At 43.7% G+C, this 22,451-nt stretch overlaps 1 protein-coding gene across 2 annotated transcripts in view; it reads left to right on the top strand.

Moving 5' to 3' along the window:
* The first annotated feature begins 243 nt into the window (after positions 1-243).
* The window catches only part of LOC110507624 (A-kinase anchor protein SPHKAP), an 82,966-nt gene continuing 60,758 nt past the window's right edge, over positions 244-22,451 (top strand). The window contains exon 1 of one of the 2 annotated variants that reach the window (XM_036964927.2): positions 244-343. In XM_036964927.2, the coding sequence (XP_036820822.2) occupies positions 300-343 (44 nt within the window). In that variant the 5' untranslated portion in view covers positions 244-299. The remainder of the gene's footprint in view (positions 344-22,451) is intronic. The other variant, XM_036964926.2, reaches the window with a different exon arrangement.

Raw genomic sequence — 22,451 nt, forward strand, 5'->3', positions numbered from 1 at the left:
AAGTTCCTATACCCATAATGTCACAGCAAAACACCTGCCATATGACACAAGGGAAAACCACTGTGCAGTGGTAGAGAGGTGAAGGCAGCTCCATCTGTTGCCTTCATCTATAGCAGTCGCTCTGTGTGTTCACGAGCATGTGTGTGTCTGTGTGTGTGTGTCTGTGAAATATAGATGTACACAAACACTATCATCCACCATTCAATTGTAATTTATATTTAAATTTCAATATTTACCTTTTCAGGCAGAAGGCAGCCCACCAGAAGATAGAGGAGAGTGAGGAGGACAAGAACTAAGAGATGCTATCGTCACTCTTCACTGTGCTCAGAAACTTCACCGAGAGGTAAGGGAAACACTCTAGGCCATCTTTGTGATCTGCTCAACTGTGTGGGGGTGGATGACAGTCTGCACTGTGGGATTCACTGGATTTGAAATGTTCCAAAGTATCCAGAACACAACCTTTAAGGTAAACAGCTTAGAAAGTTGTGGGTGGTGTTCAGTAGGCCAACTTCCCCACCACACCACATGGTGGAGTACTTTCTAGGTCCACCAATGGCAACAACATCGCTCTCCGGGCTAGATTCAGTCAGATCAAGCGTTATACTGCCATAGTTGAGACCTGCATAGCTGATGTTTTGGCGGTGTCGGAGGTGGAACTGTGTTGGAGCTGTCAAATCAGCAGCTGCTCTTGTGATCATTGTCCTATAAGCCACACCCGTCCCAGTCACGTTATAAGTTCAGAACAAGAAAGTGCAGGCTATATGGAAATAATGACGGTCAAATTGAAAATCAAGGCTTCAGACGATTTATCTCAGTGCCACTCCGTGCAGCCAATGGCAATGTCAGCTTAAGTATCATGCCGGGAGCCATTGTGGATTTGACCATTTTAACGCAGTTCTACCATCAAAACATCAGCTGTGCGAATTTCTGCTAAAGCAGATCTGATTGAACCGGGCCCTAAATTGCCTCCATTCATCATGGACTAGGCAAGGCTACTTCAGGGAGGGAGGGAGAGAGGGAGGGAGGAAGCGAATGAGGGAGGAAGGGAGGGAGGGAGGTAGAGAGGGAGAGAGTGAGAGAGAGACAGAGAGAGAGAGAGATGAAAATGATAAGGCCAGTACTTCTCTGTGCTGAGGCAGAGGTCATAAAATGCTAATGGCTGCTGTACCTGCTGACTGAGCACACAACTCCCTAGACCCAGACCCAGACCCAGACCTAGACCAAGACAAAGACAGGACTAAGGCTGTTGAGGAGGAGGAAGGAAGAATGTAGTTGTTGTGGGCAGGTGTAAGCGGCACTGACGATGGCACTGATGCCAGTCTGTTCTGGATCATTGGGTGATGGGATGTGAGTATATCTCACCACCTTAGGGAAACAGGAGAAGCACACCAGACAGATGTGGTGATGATACTGTTGGCTAACCCACCACAGGGAAAGGGTCATATCCAGAGATATCCTGATTTGACTCGAAAATATACAGATATCACATGGTCATTTCCTTTGTTCCAATATCGACTCATTCAATATCCGATTTTGGAGGTCAAACACAGGTTACTGAGTTATTTTAGATTATTTGTGTTAATGACAAACCCCTGCTATTTGATGAGTATCTGATGTCTGGTCATTTCTGCTGTCATTAGGTGCCCTATGAGCTTAACCAATGATGGTGTAAAGGTCCCTTTCTCCCTGATTGTGATATGTGTGATATATGAGCCGCTTCATGTCTGACAGGAAACATTATCATCAATGTTTGTAGCGTGAGATCCAAGGGAACTGGTACCAACTGCAGCGCCCTGTCCCTGCACCCCCAGCCGTGTGGAGGGGGGGGATTGTGGATGAGAGGAGCCAGGGGAGAGGGCTGCCTGATGGGATAGGCACGTGGGGTGTTTGGGGGGAGAGGGGCCTAGTTAGAAGGGGACAGGGGGGGTTGTGTTTTAATTTTCAACACTACATAAAGAGAGACCTAAGACAACAACATAGCAAGGCAGCAACACATGACAACACAGCATGGTGGCAACACAACATGGTAGCAGCACAAAACATGGTACAAACATTATTGGGCACAGACACAATGGGCAAGAAGGTAGAGACAATAATACATCACACAAAGCAGCCACAACTGTCAGTAAGAGAGTCCATGATTGAGTCTTTGAATGAAGAGATTGAGATAAAACTGTCCAGTTTGAGTGCAGGTGTGTAATCAGTGTGCTGGGGGTGTGATGGGGGATGGTTGCAGTAATTAGGAGGAAATGTGACTGGCTGCACTGGGCTCCCGCTCAGCACCAGCTGTAAGTCAGAGATTGTCCTCTCTATCTCTATTTCTTATCTCTCTTTTACTCTCTCCTCTCTTTCTTTCCTTCTCTATCTCTCTCTCTCGATTTCGCCTTCTCTCTCTCCTTCTGCGTCTTTCGGTCTCACTCCTTTGTCCTCTGCCTTTCATCCTCTACTCACCAGGGAACTGAAACCGTAAGGTTTTATTTTTATATCTGTCTAGACTGTCATTGATTGAGGTAGTAATGTCTTGTAAAGTTATGTTGGGTTTACATGTCGGGTAATGGGATGAGTGTGTCTGTGTATAGGTACTAACACTGGCGCTTCGCTTTGGTCCGCCTCTGGTTTAGTGTTCCTCTGAACTAGGCTCATATCGCAGTTGATGCTTAGATGCTTGGACACACACACACACACACACACACACACACACACACACACACACACACACACACACACACACACACACACACACACACACACACGTCCTGCCCCATCCCTCCACATACACACTCTCCCTAGCAGATGCTTAACAGTTTTGATCTGATAAAGGACAGTCCATATCTCTATTGAAGGAGACAGTTTACGTTGACTGACTTGCACAGACAACAGGACGCCTGGGGAGCCCTGGCTCTGGCCATCTGCTCCTGGCACACAGCACACTGTCACACTGTTTACAGTTTTTTTCAATTGCTAACATGCATTGGTCAAAACTGAAGTCACATTATCAGTCAGCAAAACAGAAGTGTATTGTGGAGCAAACTGTGAATAATTTTTCATTGCTTTCACACAAAATACATTCAATGACCACATTCTCCCAAATCCATTAACTCTTTTCTCATTCATACTCCACCACCTGCAAAACTATATATTTGCAGCACATGTTTTCAAATGCTAACACACTGTTTCCAAAACTGTTAAAACACATTCAAAACAGAATGATGGCAAATGTTGTGCATTTCTGCAGTAACCAGATTGAAACATATAGAAAATACAGTACAGTACAGTATGTTCACATTTTTACATGTACTGACATTTTGAAATATATTGATTTTTTGTGTGTTTTTCAGTAGGATCCAAAGGTTGCCTCCCACAGGAGGGAGAGGCAGAATATTGTCAGATGTGCAGGAAATTGTCATTGTTGACATGGTAATTGGCAACAATGCAATAAAACTGCTGGAAATTTTGAACAGAGTGCGGGCAGACAATATCACTATTGGGAATGTGAATTCGGTCAGCACAATGACAATTGCCAGAGAAACATAAAATAAGAGTCCTAGAGAAACATAAAATAAGGATGAAGCAGTTGTACACTGCACGCTTTGAGAGAAACTGTGAACATATGAAAGAACTCTGGTATCAATATGTCCAGGTAAGTTGTCTGTTCAATGACCAAACAGGGTACATACACAGCTATGCATAATGTAAAGTAGTGTAAAACTGTGGATTTACTGTATTTTAGAGAGTAATGGAGATGGAAGCCAGGCAAACTGCACATACCGTGCATTCATCTTTGTGGATGAAGCTGGATTCAACCTAGCAAAAACACGCCGCAGGGGAAGAAATGTGATTGGATAGAGAGCAACCGTAGATGTCCCAGGCCAGAGAGGAGCTAACATCCCAATGTGTGCAGCACTGTCCAATGATGGTTTGCTGTTACACAAACCGCTCATTGGCCCCTACAATACAGAGAGGTTCATTTATTTTCTGCATGACCTGCATAATCGACTTGTGCCAGCGGAGGAGAGAGGGGCCAGAAACTCCCCTACCTTCGTTGTTGTGTGGGATAATGTGGCATTCCACCACGCTGCTGCAGTCACAGACTGGTTTACTGCTCATCCCAGGATGTCAGTACTATTCCTGCCTCCATACACCCCCTTCCTAAACCCCATAGAGGAGTTTTTCTCTGCGTGAAGGTTAATGACCACCATCCACATGACCAGATGTCCTTACTGGATGCCATGAACGCGGGGTGTGGAGACACTTCTCCTGAAGACTGCCAGGGTGTGGAGACACTTCTCCTGAAGACTGCCAGGGTTGGATTAGACATTCCAGGAGATACTTTCCAAGATGCATCGCCAGAGAAGACATAATATGTGATGTTGATGAGAACTTGTGGCCAAATGCAGGAGAGAGGGAGAACTAGAACCCTCACAGTACTCTACAGTATGAATGTTTATACTCCACATGTTGATGAGAACTAGAACCCTCCCAGTACTCTACAGTATGAGTGATTATACTATACATGTTGATGAGAATGAGAACCCTCACAGTACTGTACAGTATGAGTGATTATATTACACATGTTGATGAGAACTAGAACCCTCACAGTACTGTACAGTACGAGTGTTATACTATACATGTTGATGAGAACTAGAACCCTCACAGTACTGCACAGTATGAATGATTATTACTATACATGTTGATGAGAATTAGAACCCTCACAGTACTGTACAGTATGGGTGATTATACTATACACGTTGATGTTAAGGGAATTTTTATCAATGATGACTAATTATGTATACATTTCAATCAGGACTGACTAATCCGAATACTGTTATGTTACTATACATGTACTAATCAGAATACTAAATGTTACTGTATATGTATGAGTTTTCATTCTTGATCCCAGTACTGAAAATAATGTGTGTGTGTGAACGTGGGCAAAAGTTGGAACAATGACGGTCTGTTCCTTGGTACAAATGAATGAACTATCCCCAGACTGTCTAGAATGCTTATCTACACTGACTGACCTTGGCTCTAGGCGAAAGAGGGAAGGCTTGAGAACTATAGGGCCTTTCTACCAGTGTCAAGAAGAGACGGAACATTTAGAAAACGCTGACGTCATTTTCAGTTTATAATCTGTGGTAAAATGTGTATGAACTGAGTACTCTCTTGAATAAAGGCTGTTACTTGACTTTTAAGATCGGGCTCTGTCCATTCCTATAAAATAAGGGTCATACAAATTCTTATGAATTGACAGAGTGTTTAATTTTGATTGGGAATTAAAACAGAGGAATTAAATTCCTTCAACAGTTGATGAGAACTAGAACCCTCACAGTACTGTACAGTATGAGTGTTATACTATACATGTTGATGAGAACTAGAACCCTCACAGTACTGCACAGTATGAGTGTTATACTATACATGTTGATGAGAACTAGAACCCTCACAGTACTGTACAGTATGAGTGATTATACTATACATGTTGATGAGAACTAGAACCCTCACAGTACTGCAGAGTGTGAATGATTATACTACACATGTTGATGAGAACTAGAACTCTTACAGTACTGTACAGTATGAGTGTTATACTATACATGTTGATGAGAACTAGAACCCTCACAGTACTGTACAGTATGAGTGATTATACTATACGTGCTGATGAGAACTAGAACTCTTACAGTACTGTACAGTATGAGTGTTATACTATACATGTTGATGAGAACTAGAACCCTCACAGTACTGTACAGTATGAGTGATTATACTACACATGTTGATGAGAACTAGAACCCTCACAGTACTGTACAGTATGAATGTTTATACACCACATGTTGGTGAGAACTAGAACCCTCACAGTACTGTACAGTATGAGTGTTATACTATACATGTAATGAGAACTAGAACCCTCACAGTACTGTACAGTATGAGTGATTATACTATACATGTTGATGAGAACTAGAACCCTCCCAGTACTGTACAGTATGAGTGATTATACTATACATGTTGATGAGAACTAGAACCCTCACAGTACTGCACAGTATGAGTGATTATATTATACATGTTGATGAGAACTAGAACCCTCACAGTACTGTACAGTATGAGTGATTATACTATACATGTTGATGAGAACTAGAACCCTCACAGTACTGTACAGTATGAGTGTTATACTATACATGTTGATGAGAACTAGAACCCTCACAGTACTGTACAGTATGAGTGTTATACTATACATGTAATGAGAACTAGAACCCTCACAGTACTGTACAGTATGAGTGATTATACTATACGTGTTGATGAGAACTAGAACTCTTACAGTACTGTACAGTATGAGTGTTATACTATACATGTTGATGAGAACTAGAACCCTCACAGTACTGTACAGTATGAGTGATTATACTATACGTGTTGATGAGAACTAGAACTCTTACAGTACTGTACAGTATGAGTGTTATACTATACATGTTGATGAGAACTAGAACCCTCACAGTACTGTACACTATGAGTGATTATACTACACATGTTGATGAGAACTAGAACCCTCACAGTACTGTACAGTATGAATGTTTATACACCACATGTTGGTGAGAACTAGAACCCTCACAGTACTGTACAGTATGAGTGTTATACTATACATGTTGATGAGAACTAGAACCCTCACAGTACTGTACAGTATGAGTGTTATACTACACATGTTGTTGATGTTTTTTGTTGTTGTAATTATTATTGCAGCCCTGGAATTTCAGGAATTAAATTTTTGTTTCAACTTTTTATTTTTGACAAGTAAATTACTAAATGCAAAGATATAGAAAAAATAAAGGCTATTGAAGCAAATTGCTGCAGTTCTGATTCATTCTTGTTACATATACTTCAGTACAGTCAATAAAGTGAAAAGGTGTTATTCTTAATCTATAATGAAATACTGATTTATGTGAAAAATCATTCAAACTTCAAAGAGAAAAGTTAATAATTTATGTAACGCTCCCTGTTGTTAGTGTTTTTTAGGTCAGTGTGTTATGAGTGACACTGTAAGCTTGTGAGTGAGAATTGTTGCCAGTGTTATGGTCGAACAAGCTTATTTTGAGACATGCATGAAGTGTTTTGGTGGTTTGAGTGAGTTTTGGAGGTGAGAATAACTGTTTGGCCAATATGCATGTTAGTAATGCAGACTGTGTGAAGAGTTTTGAAAAAGTGGCTTCAGTAATTGTCCGATACTTGTTAGCAATTGAAAAAAAACTGTTACACACTGTTACGCTGGAGCCCAGAGGCAGCAGCCGACGTGGATGGGTTGAGATGGACTCTGGTCCTTTTACCTAATGGGGGAGGAGGGGAGGGGAGAGAAGAGAAGAGCAGTTAATTGATGTTAGGGAGAGAGCTCACCCTTCTGTCCCACTAGAGCAGGGATCATCAACTACATTCAGCCGCGGGACGGTTTTTCTTCAGCTGATATTCAGGGGGCCGGAACATAATCACAAATCATTTGTAGACTGCAAATTGACCACAAGAAGCCAAAACAGATACAATATTTGACTACATTATAATTTCAAAACTTGTTTACATTTGTATACCTTCACATGTTTCTATTATGTGTGGGAATACTTTGGAACAGATTTCCCCCCCAAAAATAACTCTGCTGTTGCTGGTGTTTTTACAGTCTTTTATGTCCAACAGTTATTGAAGTTTTTTTTTTGCCACAAAAACTGCCAAATAAAATCACCAAACTGATGAGTTGGGGAACCCTGCAATAGAGCATCAGTCATATGCTGCTGGACAGGTTAAACATCCTTTCATTGTAGTTTGACAAGGTTTTGGAGGTGTTTGTGGAGAAGACAGTAAATCAAAGCAAATCAAATCCAATTTTATTTGTCACATACACATGGTTAGCAGATGTTAATGCGAGTGTAGCGAAATGCTTGTGCTTCTAGTTCCGACAATGCAGTAATAACCAACAAGTTATCTAACTAACAATTCCAAAACTACTGTCTTGTACACAGTGTAAGGGGATAAAGAATATGTACATAAAGATATATGGATGAGTGATGGTACAGAGCAGCATAGGCAAGATACAGTAGATGGTATCGAGTACAGTATATACATATGAGATGAGTATGTAAACAAAGTGGCATAGTTAAAGTGGCTAGTGATACATGTATTACATAAGGATGCAGTAGATGATATAGAGTACAGTATATACGTATGCATATGAGATTAATAATGTAGGGTAAGTAACATTATATAAGGTAGCATTGTTTAAAGTGGCTAATGATATATTTACATCATTTTCCATCAATTCCCATTATTAAAGTGGCTGGAGTTGAGTCAGTGTGTTGGCAGCAGCCACTCAATGTTAGTGGTGGCTGTTTAACAGTCTGATGGCCTTGAGATAGAAGCTGTTTTTCAGTCTCTCGGTCCCAGCTTTGATGCACCTGTACTGACCTCGCCTTCTGGATGATAGCGGGGTGAACAGGCAGTGGCTCGGGTGGCTGTTGTCCTTGATGATCTTTATGGCCTTCCTGTAACATCGGGTGGTGTAGGTGTCCTAGAGGGCAGGTAGTTTGCCCCCGGTGATGCGTTGTGCAGACCTCACTACCCTCTGGAGAGCCTTACGGTTGTGGGCGGAGCAGTTGCCGTACCAGGCGGTGATACAGCCCGCCAGGATGCTCTCGATTGTGCATCTGTAGAAGTTTGTGAGTGCTTTTGGTGACAAGCCGAATTTCTTCAGCCTCCTGAGGTTGAAGAGGCGCTGCTGCGCCTTCTTCACGATGCTGTCTGTGTGAGTGGACCAATTCAGTTTGTCTGTGATGTGTATGCCGAGGAACTTAAAACTTACTACCCTCTCCACTACTGTTCCACCGATGTGGATAGGGGGGTGTTCCCTCTGCTGTTTCCTGAAGTCCACAATCATCTCCTTAGTTTTGTTGACGTTGAGTGTGAGGTTATTTTCCTGACACCACACTCCGAGGGCCCTCACCTCCTCCCTGTAGGCCGTCTCGTCGTTGTTGGTAATCAAGCCTACCACTGTTGTGTCGTCCGCAAACTTGACGATTGAGTTGGAGGCGTGCGTGGCCACGCAGTCGTGGGTGAACAGGGAGTACAGGAGAGGGCTCAGAACGCACCCTTGTGGGGCCCCAGTGTTGAGGATCAGCGGGGAGGAGATGTTGTTGCCTACCCTCACCACCTGGGGGCGGCCCGTCAGGAAGTCCAGTACCCAGTTGCACAGGGCGGGGTCGAGACCCAGGGTCTCGAGCTTGATGACGAGCTTGGAGGGTACTATGGTGTTGAATGCCGAGCTGTAGTCGATGAACAGCATTCTCACATAGGTATTCCTCTTGTCCAGATGGGTTAGGGCAGTGTGCAGTGTGGTTGAGATTGCATCGTCTGTGGACCTATTTGGGCGGTAAGCAAATTGGAGTGGGTCTAGGGTGTCAGGTAGGGTGGAGGTGATATGGTCCTTGACTAGTCTCTCAAAGCACTTCATGATGACGGATGTGAGTGCTACGGGGCGGTAGTCGTTTAGCTCAGTTACCTTAGCTTTCTTGGGAACAGGAACAATGGTGGCCCTCTTGAAGCATGTGGGAACAGCAGACTGGTATAGGGATTGATTGAATATGTCCGTAAACACACCGGCCAGCTGGTCTGCGCATGCTCTGAGGGCGCGGCTGGGGATGCCGTCTGGGCCTGCAGCCTTGCGAGGGTTAACACGTTTAAATGTCTTACTCACCTCGGCTGCAGTGAAGGAGAGACCGCATGTTTTCGTTGCAGGCCGTGTCAGTGGCACTGTATTGTCCTCAAAGCGGGCAAAAAAGTTATTTAGTCTGCCTGGGAGCAAGACATCCTGGTCCGTGACTGGGCTGGATTTCTTCCTGTAGTCCGTGATTGACTGTAGACCCTGCCACATGCCTCTTGTGTCTGAGCCGTTGAATTGAGATTCTACTTTGTCTCTGTACTGGCGCTTAGCTTGTTTGATAGCCTTGCGGAGGGAATAGCTGCACTGTTTGTATTCGGTCATGTTACCAGTCACCTTGCGCTGATTAGCAGTGGTTCGCGCTTTCAGTTTCACGCGAATGCTGCCATCAATCCACGGTTTCTGGTTAGGGAATGTTTTAATCGTTGCTATGGGAACGACATCTTCAACGCACGTTCTAATGAACTCGCACACCGAATCAGCGTATTCGTCAATGTTGTTATCTGACGCAATACGAAATATATCCCAGTCCACATGATGGAAGCAGTCTTGGAGTGTGGAATCAGCTTGGTCGGACCAGCGTTGGACAGACCTCAGCGTGGGAGCTTCTTGTTTTAGTTTCTGTCTGTAGGCAGGGATCAGCAAAATGGAGTCGTGGTCAGCTTTTCCGAAAGGAGGGCGGGGCAGGGCCTTATATGCGTCGCGGAAGTTAGAATAACAATGATCCAAGGTTTTTCCAGCCCTGGTTGCGCAATCGATATGTTGATACAATTTAGGGAGTATTGTTTTCAGATTAGCCTTGTTAAAATCCCCAGCTACAATGAATGCAGCCTCAGGATGTGTGGATTCCAGTTTGCAAAGAGTCAAATAAAGTTAGTTCAGAGCCATTGATGTGTCTGCTTGGGGGGGAATATATACGGCTGTGATTATAATCGAAGAGAATTCTCTTGGTAGATAATGCGGTCGACATTTGATTGTGAGGAATTCTAAATCAGGTGAACAGAAGGATTTGAGTTCCTGTATGTTTCTGTGATCACACCACGTCTCGTTAGCCATAAGGCATACGCCCCCGCCCCTCTTCTTACCAGAAAGATGTTTGTTTCTGTCGGTGCGATGCGTGGAGAAACCCGCTGGCTGCACCGCCTCCGATAGCGTCTCTCCAGTGAGAGTGAGCCATGTTTCCGTGAAGCAAAGAACGTTACAGTCTCTGATGTCCCTCTGGAATGCTACCCTTGCTCGGATTTCATCAACCTTGTTGTCAAGAGACTGGACATTGGCGAGAAGAATGCTAGGGAGTGGTGCACGATGTGCCCGTCTCCGGAGTCTGACCAGAAGACCGCCTCGTTTCCCTCTTTTACGGAGTCGTTTTTTGGGGTCGCCGGCTGGGATCCATTCCGTTGTCCTGGTTGAAAGGCAGAACACAGGATCCGCTTCGCGAAAATCATATTCTTGGTTGTACTGATGGTGAGTTGACGTTGCTCTTATGTTCAGTAGTTCTTCTCGACTGTATGTAATGAAACCTAAGATGATCTGGGGTACTAATGTAAGAAATAACAAGTAAAAAAACAAAAAACTGCATAGTTTCCTAGGAACACGAAGCGAGGCGGCCATCGCTGTCGGCGCCATGGCAACAACCGTATTGTGTGTGTGTGTGAGTGTGAGTGTGTGTGTGTGTGTGTGTGTGTGTGTGTGTGTGTGTGTGTGTGTGTGTGTGTGTGTGTGTGTGTGTGTGCTTGCATGTAGAGAATGTGTCTACATGTGTATTTTATGAATGTTGTCCCATGATCTACACACACATATTGTGGTCTGACATAATGGTTTTGATTCATCATAGATGCTCATTCAGTCATGTCGTCAGTCATGTCGTACATGTCAGATCCCCCTTCAAACAACAAATAGTTGAAGACTTGCTACCTGGATAGAGAAGGACTCAACTTCAGTCCCAGAATAGGGTAGACCTGTGTGTTAGTTTAAAGGATTTAGCATATGTTACGCTAATCCAATGCATTATAACCACCAGAATGCCAATTCATTGGTTTTACTGTATGGCTAGTATTTTTACAGAAGGATCTCTCTCTCTCTCTCTCAGATAAACACTCATTCCCAAGAACATTATTAGAATTGTAATCCATAATAACAAATGGTGTCTCTGCGGGTTAGCATTTAGCCAACCCACTCCCTTGCCAAGAGAATCACATAAAATCCAATAAGTATTTGCACTGAGGCACTGAGACGTGGACAATACACATTACTGGACCCGCATCAGATGTCAACACAAACACAGACAAGGAAGAGAACGCAAACAAAGCAAACAAAAGGAGAGTGGATGGAAAATTAAACTCTTTAGAGGACAGAACAGAGAGTGAGTCAGCAGCACGTCGGACAGATGTTCCCCTCAGATTAATATTCTCACTCCCAGTGTGTGTGTGTGTTTTCCTACCACGGACTCGCTATGCTGTCTGATTTCATGCCTCCTGAGCAACGAGAATGGAAAGACCCCTCTCCTGCAGTCATGGCACTGTCACAAGATTTTAATAAATGATACTAACAAACGGGAATATCAGTCTCTCACCGGATGACGCGATGCATGCGGCAGCAACTGGGGCTAAATTTAGCTCCACTCCCTCCCTCTTGCACGGCGAACAACAGCGATCACACTGTTTACGACCGGCGCCAATTTTTTAACTACGGAAGTCTTTAGTTCTATAATGTCTCTTCCGGGCTTCAATTCACCCCTCCTGGCTTTGCTGTTGTTATGTACCCTAATCAGCACGTGTCCAATGGAAAACAGCATTGAGACAGAACTTTTTTTCAGACATCCACCAACCGCCCATTCACTGTGGTCTTAATTGATCACAAATTTGATAGCAGACAATTAATAATTGAGCAGTGTTTGCTAATTAAGTCTTGGAGTGGGCTAGTGGAATACTCTATCCTGTTTCCTAAGGCACATGTAAATTGACACACCTGAGAAATAAGTGATGGGCGTGCTTGATTTCGATCTGCCTCAGATAGAGTAATTTCCTCTCCTGAAAAATGCTTGATCAGATTTCAGGCTGGCGTGTGTGTACTTGCAAGCCTGTGTGTGTGTGTGTGCGTGTGCGTGTGCGTGCGTGCGTGCGCGTGTGTGAATACAAAAATACAAACACACAAATAGACTGTGACCTCCAACTTCATACTCTAGCTCAGACTGATCTCTCACTATTGTCTTGTGAGTGACTCTTCAGGCCTTTCAGAGTGTTACGGTCTACTGGATGAGAACTTCTATTATCTGTAAAAGGAAACTCATTAATGTAACACATCCCAGGACTCTAAAATAAAGCCTTATCATATCCAGACCCATTTTCAAAGCCTAATCCCTGGTCCCTTGCCTTATTCTTACCCCTTTTCAGAACCCATATTCTGGATAGTTCTCATGCTAGTGGTCTGCATCTCAAATGGCACCCTATTCCATATACAGCAGTGCACTACTTTTGACCAGAGACGTAATAGGGAATATGACCCTTTGGGACACAGCCAAATCTATTTTGTCGATTGCTTTCTTGCTCTGTTTAATTCTGTTTTGTCTCACTATGGGTCTCCCATCCTCCCATCCGACTGCACTCGACACCTCTAAGCTTTTTCTTCCTGGGCAGTATTCATGTGGAACGCCTACTTTAGTCAGGGCAGACCAACCACCACACACACAACATGCACACAGAGACACATGCACTTGCTTGCAAGCACGCCCACACACACACACACACACACCGGCATGGTACACACCTCCCTATTTCTCTCAGCGGGAGATTTTCGACAAAAACACAACCTGTCTGTCCCACTAATCAGAGTAGAGGTGTGATTGATGGACAGTGAGCAGAGTGCCTCTTGTAGTGCTTTGGGCCTGCAGGTAGGCTGGCTGGCTGCTCATCGCTCTGCCTCCCTTGGCTCCATGCCAGCCCCCCTGGCACTGCTTGTATGCTGCAGGCTGCAGAGACACTGACCACTGGGAGACATACAGGGGAAGGGGGCGGGGCGGGCAGGTGATCATGCAAGGGAGCGTTTAGGTAGTTGGACGGTAGGAATGTGACAATTGTCCTACTGGAGGAGAAGGAGGTGGAGGGGGGGGGGGGTATGCTCATGTTTGATAGCCATTTCTACAAGGGCATTTGGAAGAGGATGTGGATAACTTACAACTGTTTTTGTCACAGTAAAACAGAGGGAGGACAGAGGAAGAGGGATGGAAATCCTCATGTCGTGCCATGTGGAATAAATAGACAGGACACCAGTGATACAACGTCCATCCATGCCTGGGCATAAGGATCTGTCTCTGGTTCCAAAGGTTGCTTGTTCAAAGTTGTTTCTGATATTTTTGTTTTAAGCCTAAACCTTAACCCATACCTTAACCATTTGGAGTTAATGCCTAAACGTGACCTTGGAATGATACAGAGAACTCACCAAACACTTAGAAATTGGACATTTGGTACAACTTTGAATTTTGACGTTTGAGAAACATGGGAGAACGTCTAATTCTGACGTGAGACTGCTTGTTGATGCAACCTGCTAACATTGTAATAAATATATGACTCAACTCTCTCAGAAACCTCTGTAAATGGGTCAACATTCAAGGTTTCTTAAGCAAGCCCAGTGAATCACTCTATATCCTATCAGCAAAAGATACCAGGTACACGTGTACCTGCACGCACACACACACACACACACACATGACACACGCACACGCATAAGCACACAAATCACATACATACATACACATAGTCACACACACACACCACCCGGGTATACTGGATATTACATTCATCTCCAAGGATGGGGCAGCAGCAGAGCAAACATGTACTGATGAAGAAATAGCATATTCATTCCTGATTGGTTGAATCATAATAACTGGAGATCGGCTCTACTCCATCCTAGCTGCGTTTCCTCACCTATGTAACCGATAGCTATTTTATTCTTTCCAGAATGTTAACCTCCGATATGCCATAGCAATTATGCACGTTCATGTCAAATTTCAGACATGTTTATTACCATGTGTTTTTGCAGTGCATTCAAAGACTACAGCCTAATTTGCTGTGTCTCAAATGCCACCCTATTCCCATAGAGCACTATGCACCCTGGTAAAAGTAGGGCACTATTACTATATAGGGAATAGGGTGCCATTTGGGACATACCCCATGACTGCCTACAATATTTTAGTGAGCTTGGTTAACATTTAATGGGAGCATTCCGTTTTCTCTTCATAATCCTTATTGCTACATGGTCGGCAGCATAATGAAACCACGGGCTGCTCTTGGAAATTAGGTGGTTAGAAAGATAATAATTGATATGGGGAGTCAAAGCAACCTGGTATTCCATTTGGTTTCCATGTTGATTCTAAACCTTAATTAAGTTTTCCGTGGCTGTCTAGCATACTTTCTCCTCTGCTTGGAAACTGATCGCTGAATGATTAGTTGATGAGATTCTGAACTGCAGACTGAGCCCTGTTATGAACATAAGGCTTAAATGCCTCAAAGGACTTCTCATATATAACATCCACGCACATGTTTAAAGTCAAAGAAGTGAGAAATTGACAGAAAATGCTTGTGTTGGTGTTTTATACCTCTGAATCATGGTAGCACACCATTGTGGGTTTGTGTTGTTGTAAAGAAAGGAGAGGGGGAAACTGTGCAGTGAAGATGAACACACTACTTGTGTATGTATGTATGTATGTATGTATGTATGTGTGTTTGTGTGTGTCCATGCATGCATGTACAGTGCTTTCAGAAAGTATTTATACCCCTTGACTTATTCCACAGTCATCTTGGGTATGTCTGTATCAGTTTTACACATCTGGATTTGGGGATTTCCTCCGATTCTTCCTTGCAGATCTCCTGAAGCTCTGTTAAATTAGATGGGGAGCGGCTCTGTTAAATTAGATGGGGAGTCTTTCCACATACTTTCTATGGGATTCAAGTCTAGACTTTGGTTGGGCCACTCAAGGTCTTTCACATTTTTGTTCTGAAGCCATTCCAGCATTACTTTGGTTGTATGCTTGAGTCATTTCCACTCTAAGGTTGTTTGCACTCTGAAGCAGATTCTCATCAAGGATTTTCCTGAATTTGGCTCCATTCATTGCTCCCTCTATTCTCACCCGCCTCCCAGTCCCTGCCACTGAAAAGCATCCCCATAGCATGATGCTGCCACCACCATGCTTCACGCTAGGGATGGTGTTCGACAGGTGATGATCGTGCCTGGTTTTCTCCAGACATAGCACTTTGCATTCAGGCCAAAGAGTTATGATCTCAGAGTCTTTCACATGCCTTTTTGCAAACTCCAGGCATGCTGTCATGTGCCTTTTTCTCAGGATTTCTGTAGTCTGGTAACTCTCCCATAAAGCCCAGATAGGTCAAGTTCTGTAGATGTTCTCCCATCACAACCAAGGAACTCTGTAGTTATGTCAGAGTGGTCGTTGTGTTCTTGGTCACCTCCCTGATCGAAGGTCCTTCTTGCCCGGGTGCTCAGTTTGGTCGGGCAGCCAGCTCCAGGCAGAGTCTGGGTAGTTCCATATTTTTTACATTTCCCAATGATGAGAACCACTATGCTCTTGGAAACTTACAACACTCCAGCAACAGCTTTATACCATTCCCCAGATATACAGTGGTTTGCGAAAGTATTCACACCTTGGTATTTTTCCTATTTTGTTGCCTTACAACCTAGAATTAAAATATTTTCGTGAGGGTTTGTATCATTTGATTTACACAACATTCCTACCACTTTGAAGTTGCAAAATAAAAAAGTCAATACTTTCTAGAGTCACGTTTTGCAGCAATTACAGCTGCAAGTCTCTTGGGGTATGTCTCCATAAGCTTGGCACATCTAGCCATTGGGATTGTTGCCCATTATTCAAGGCAAAACTGCTCCAGCTCCTTCAAGTTGGATAGGTTCCGCTGGTGTACAGCAATCTTTAAGTCATACCACAGAATCTCAATTGGATTGAGGTCTGGGCTTTGACTAGGCCATACCAAGACACTTAAATGTTTCCCCTTAAAACGTGTTGCTCAAGTGTTGCTTTAGCAGTATGCTTAGGATCCTTGTCCTGCTGGAAGGTGAACCTCCGTCTTAGTCTCAAATCTCTGGAAGACTGAATCAGGTTTCCCTCAAGAATTTCCCTGTATTTAGCGCCATCTATCATTCCTTCAATTCTGACCAGTTTCCCAGTCCCTGCCGATGAAAAACATCCCCACAGCATGATGCTGCCACCACCATGCTTCACTGTGGGGTTGGTGTTCTCGGGCTGATGAGAGGTGTTGGGTTTGCGCCAGACATAGCGTTTTCCTCGATGGCAAAAAAGCTCAGTTTTAGTGTCATCTGACCTTTGTACCTTTTTCCATGTGTTTTGGTAGTCTCCCACATGCCTTTTGGCGAACACCAAACGTGTTTGCTTATTTGTTTCTTTAAGCAATGTCTTTTTTTCTGGCCACCCTTATGTAAAGCCCAGCTCTGTGGAGTATACAGCTTAATGTGGTCCTATGGACAGATTCTCCAATCTCCGCTGTGGAGCTTTTTAGCTCCTTCAAGGTTATCTTTGGTCTCTTTGTTGCCTCTCTGATTAATGCCCTCCTTGCCTGGTCTGTGAATTTTGGTGCGCGGCCCTCTCTTGGCAGGTTTGTTGTGTTGCCATATTTTTTATAGCCCAACCCTGATCTGTACTTCTTCACAACTTTGTCCCTGACCTGTTTAGAGAGCTCCTTGGTCTTCATAGTGCCGCTTGCTTAGTGGTGTCGCAGACTCTGGGGCCTTTCAGAACAGGTGTATATATTGAGATCATGTGACAGATCATGTGACACTTAGATTGCACACAGGTGGGCTTTATTTAACTAATTCTGTGACTTCTGAAGGTAATTGGTTGCACCAGATCTTATTTAGGGGCTTCATAGCAAAGGGGGTGAATACATATGCACGCACCACTTTTCCATTTTCGATTTTTTCGATTTAAAAAAAAACAGGTTATTTTTTTCATTTCACTTCACCAACTTGGACTATTTTGTGTGTGTCCATTACATGAAATTAAAATTAAAATCCATTTAAATTACATGTTGTAATGCAACAAAATAGGAAAAACGCCAAAGGGAATACTTTTGCAAGGCACGGTATGCCTCATCACAATTCACAAATCTCGAAGGTCTACGGATAGTTCCTTGGACTTCATGGTATAGTTTTTGATTTTCCATACACTATCCACTGTGGGACCTTATATAGACAGGTGGGTTTCTTTCTAAATCATGTCCAGATCATTGAATGGACTCCAATCAAGTTGTAGTGACGTTTCAAGGATGATCAATTGAAAATGGATGCACCTGAGCTAAATTTGGAGTGTCATGGCAAACGGGTGTCAATACTTATGTAGATGTATTTTATTTTAATTGAACCTTTATTTAACTAGGCAAGTCAATTAAGAACAAAATCTTATTTACAATGACGGCCTACCAAGAGGTGGAAGGCCTTCTGTCCGGACAGGAGCTGGGATTAAAAATGAAATATAGGACAAAACACACGTCACAACAAGAGAGACACCACAACACTACATAAAGAGAGACAAAAAGATAGAGACAACAATACATCACGCGAATCAGCTACAAGTATCAGTAAGTGTCCATGGTCGTTTTTGAATGTAGAGATGGAGATTAAACTGTCCAGTTTGACTGGTTTTTGCTTGTTCCCATCGCTAGCTGCAGCAAACTGAAAAGAGGAGTGACACATGGATGTGTGTTTTTTTTGGGGGGGGGGGGTCTTTAACAGATTGTAACTGGCAGAATTAGAGAATGAGGGTTGCAGTAGGTATCTCAGATAGGGGGAAGTGAGGCCTAAGAGGATTTTATAAATAAGCATCAACCAGTGGGTCTTGCGCCAGGTGTACATAGACGGCCGGTTTACAGAGGAGAATAGAGTGCAGTGATGTGTCCTATAAGGAGTATTGGTGGCAAATCTGATGGCCGAATGGTAAAGAACATCTAGCCGCTCGAGAGCACCCTTACCTGCCGATCTATAAATTACGTCTCCATAATTTAGCACGGGTAGGATGGTCATCTGAATCAGGGTTAGTTTGGCAGCTGGGGTGAAAGAGGAGCGATTACGACAGAGGAAACCGCTTCTAGATTTAACCTTAGCCTGCAGCTTTGATATGTGCTGAGAGAAGGACAGCGTACTGTATGAGTACTTGTATGAAGTACTTGTATGAGGTGACAACTTCAAGCTCTAAACCCTCAGAGGTACTAACCACACCGGTGGGGCAGGAGGGGGGCATTTAACTCGAAATCCAAGGAGGGGTCAGCTGAGTATAAGACTGTATCACCTGCATATAAATGAATGAGAGAGCATCCTACTGCCTGAGCTATGTTGTTGATGTAAATTGAGAAGACAGGTGACAGGCAGTGGCTGAGACAGCAGATGTTCTGACTTTACATTGCGCTCTTTGAGAGAGGTAGTTAGCAAACCAGGGCAAAAACCCCTCAGAGACACCAATACTCCTTAGCCGACCCAAAAGAATGGAATGGTCTACCGTATCAAAAGCTTTCGCCAAGTCAATAAAAATAGCAGCACAACATTGCTTAGAGTCAAGGGCAGTGGTGATATAATTTAGGACCTTTTAAGGTTGTTGCAGTGACACATCCACATCTGATGAGATATTTCTGAATTTCAATTTCAATAAATTTGCAAAAATGTTTAAAAATGTTTTCACTTTGTCATTATGGGCTATTGTGTGTAGATGGGTGAGAAAAAAATATTGAATCCATTTTGAATTCAGATTGCGACACAAGAAAATGTGGAATAAGGGGTATGAATACTTTCTGAAGATACTGTATGTCCGCATCAGTGTGCATACAGTGATGTCTAGGATTAAGTAGACTTAAAGTTTCCTCCTTCCGTTTCAATGGCATCCTAGGAGGATTAAAGGGGACAGGCGATAATCAGTGTCGAACAGAGAGAGTCTCAAATGAGCGTGGTAGCCTAGTGTTCTGTTGTACTAGTCCTGACTTGGCTTGACTCTGGGCTCAGACTGAGCTTGGTCTCAGCATGAACAGCCACCAGCCGGAAGCACAAGCTGTCACCAGCCACTACCGTAATGAAACCTCCTTCCTTTACCATCCCCTATACCAGCTACCAAAACCCCAACCCCCCACCCCTCTGACAGTCACTGTACGGTACATACTGTACCTCTCATTCACTTTACTACTATTTACCCACCAACACTCCACAGTTCCTAATGTAACGCCACCATTGACAGTATCACCCCCTGCCACCTACTGTATACCCACCGCCAACACTCCCCGCCTTCCAACCTCCTGTCCCACTGCCTCTCCAGACAGGCCATTGGATGAATGTCAAATATTGACCTGAGCTTGTGAAATCAAGTTGATCCTCCCACTCATCCCAAACCTTTATGTACAATAGTGACAACAGTGTCAGCAAAGGCCTCTCACCCAGACCCTCACTAACCTCTCCATTTGATTATAATAATAATAATTATCATCTCTGCTAATCACATCCTCTGCTCATTATTCTACGTAAACAGGTGACTAGATGCAGAGGACCAATCATGTGAATGTGCAGGTATAGCTGCAGAAAGAGGGGAGCGTGATTAGACTGATTAATGATGTCATTAGCCATAATTGCGGCCGGAATCAATGAGCTCCCATGTGCCGTTTATGTAATGCTGAAATGCACTGTTCCCTGCCACCGTGCGTAAATTTGGGCGTGCATGATAGGTGTGAAATCGATAGAATGGCCATAAAATGCTAAAGTCCATCTTTCGGTGAAGCTCCGATTTCGTGCGTCATTGAACTCTGCGTAGAATCGTTTTTCTCTCCCCCATTTGCATATTTCTCAGAGAAAGGTGGCAGTCATTGGAATGTCAGTAATATCCATAACGGTCTTGTCTGCCGTGTAATCTTCCATCCAGGGTGCGTACACACACACACACACACACACACACACACACACACACACACACACCATTGTGAAACTCCTATTAGTAAAGTATTCTTCTTGTCCTTTGATGAGGGGATAAAAGCCAGATCACATCAACTGGAGAGATGTGATGGAAATAGTCAACTTAATACACTCCTGTTAGTCCAAGCAGTCGCAAATCCTTTTTTAACAAGCACGGCCACACACATACACACAAATAGGCGCACAAGCACTCATGCGCACACACAAATACGAGTGTAAACCCACACACACATACGCAGACAGACACACACACACTTTTACAATTGTCTATTTATTGCTGTTTTCCTATCCTTCAATTACTCTCTTTTTCCACAAACAACCATCTTCTGCCTACAAAACAGTAACCAAATCAAACCATGTGAAACCATCGACATATTGCATCTCTTCTAACTGAGGAAAGCTAAATATCATTTAAAAGACCCAGTACAGTCAAAAACATGATTTACCTGGGTTTTATATCTATTTTCACACTATGAGGTTGGAATAATACTGTGAAGTTGTGAAAAGTATAACGATGCCATTTTAGTGTAAGAGCAGTTTGAAAAGACCGTCTGAAATTTCAGCTTGTTTTGTTGGGATGGAGTTTTGGCCAGACAGGCAGTAAATTATTTAGTAGACCAGTAAGAAAGAGAGTTCCACCCTCTCTGCCAACAACAGCTAGTTTTCACTCAGACCAAACCCAAACAGCCCTAGCTATTCTTGCTTGAGAAATTGCTCTTCGCTAAGAAGCCATTTTTGTTTTATTTTTGACCAATTGAATTGAAATCAATCACACTAAATTACTTGTTACCCAGAAATGATTTGATTTTGAGATACAAATCTCTGCATTGGATCATTTAAATGTATAGTATTACTGTAGATGCCATTGCCATGAGCAACCACTCACCACCCAGTAAGAAATGTTCTTAGCTGTGGGTGACGTAACCTTCCCTTTACAGTAGCATGTGTTGTGTGTGTCCTCTGGTCCCAGGGGTGAAGGGTCAAACCCCCAGTACTCCTAATGTCCCATAAATATTTCTGTCTGTGTCACAACCACTCAGACTCATTTTGAAACCACTGTAGTCTGTCTCTCCTTTGATTATTCTCTCTCACACCCTGCCTTTAGCATCTTTCTCTCTCTAGATATATACATGTCTGCCTGCCTCTTCTCTCTCTGCCTCTTCCCTCCCTCTTTCTCTCACTCTACCTCTCTCTCTCCTTTTTGCATGTACACATATTTTTCCAACCGCTACTCCAATCGTGCGTTACTGTTATGTACCCAGCCAGATTTGAAAATAGCTCATCTGTGACAGGGCTTTGACAGTGAGAGCACTCTCTGGCTGGTTTGTTCTCATTTCCACACTGAAAGGCTTTGCTCCTACTGGCACACTCTGATGTGGTTCTGTGTTGATGATGGCGATGAGATGATTTGAGTGGTTGCTTTAATCTTTGCCGTTCCTTCTATATTTAAAAAAAAGAAAAGACCTGATGGAATTGTTCCCTTTAAATGGCTTTGGGATTAGGAGGGAGGGAGGGAGGGAGGGAGGGAGGGAGGGAGGGAGGGAGGGAGGGAGGGAGGGAGGGAGGAAGGGAGGGAGGGAGGGAGGAAGGGAGGGAGGGAGGGAGGGAGGGAGGGAGGGAGGGAGGGAGGGAGGGAGGGAGGGAGGGAGGGAGGGAGGGAGGGAGGGAGGGAGGGAGGGAGGGACTCTTAGAAAAGAGAGTGCTATCTAGAACTTAAAAGGGTTCTTAGGCTGTCCCCATGTGTAATTTTGAGTTCCATGTAGAACCCTTTCTACAGAGGGAAAGGGTATATACA

The sequence above is a fragment of the Oncorhynchus mykiss genome, chromosome 27 (assembly GCF_057628025.1).
Source record: "Oncorhynchus mykiss isolate SJ-2025 chromosome 27, ASM5762802v1, whole genome shotgun sequence".
NCBI classification, from domain to species: Eukaryota; Metazoa; Chordata; class Actinopteri; order Salmoniformes; family Salmonidae; genus Oncorhynchus; species Oncorhynchus mykiss.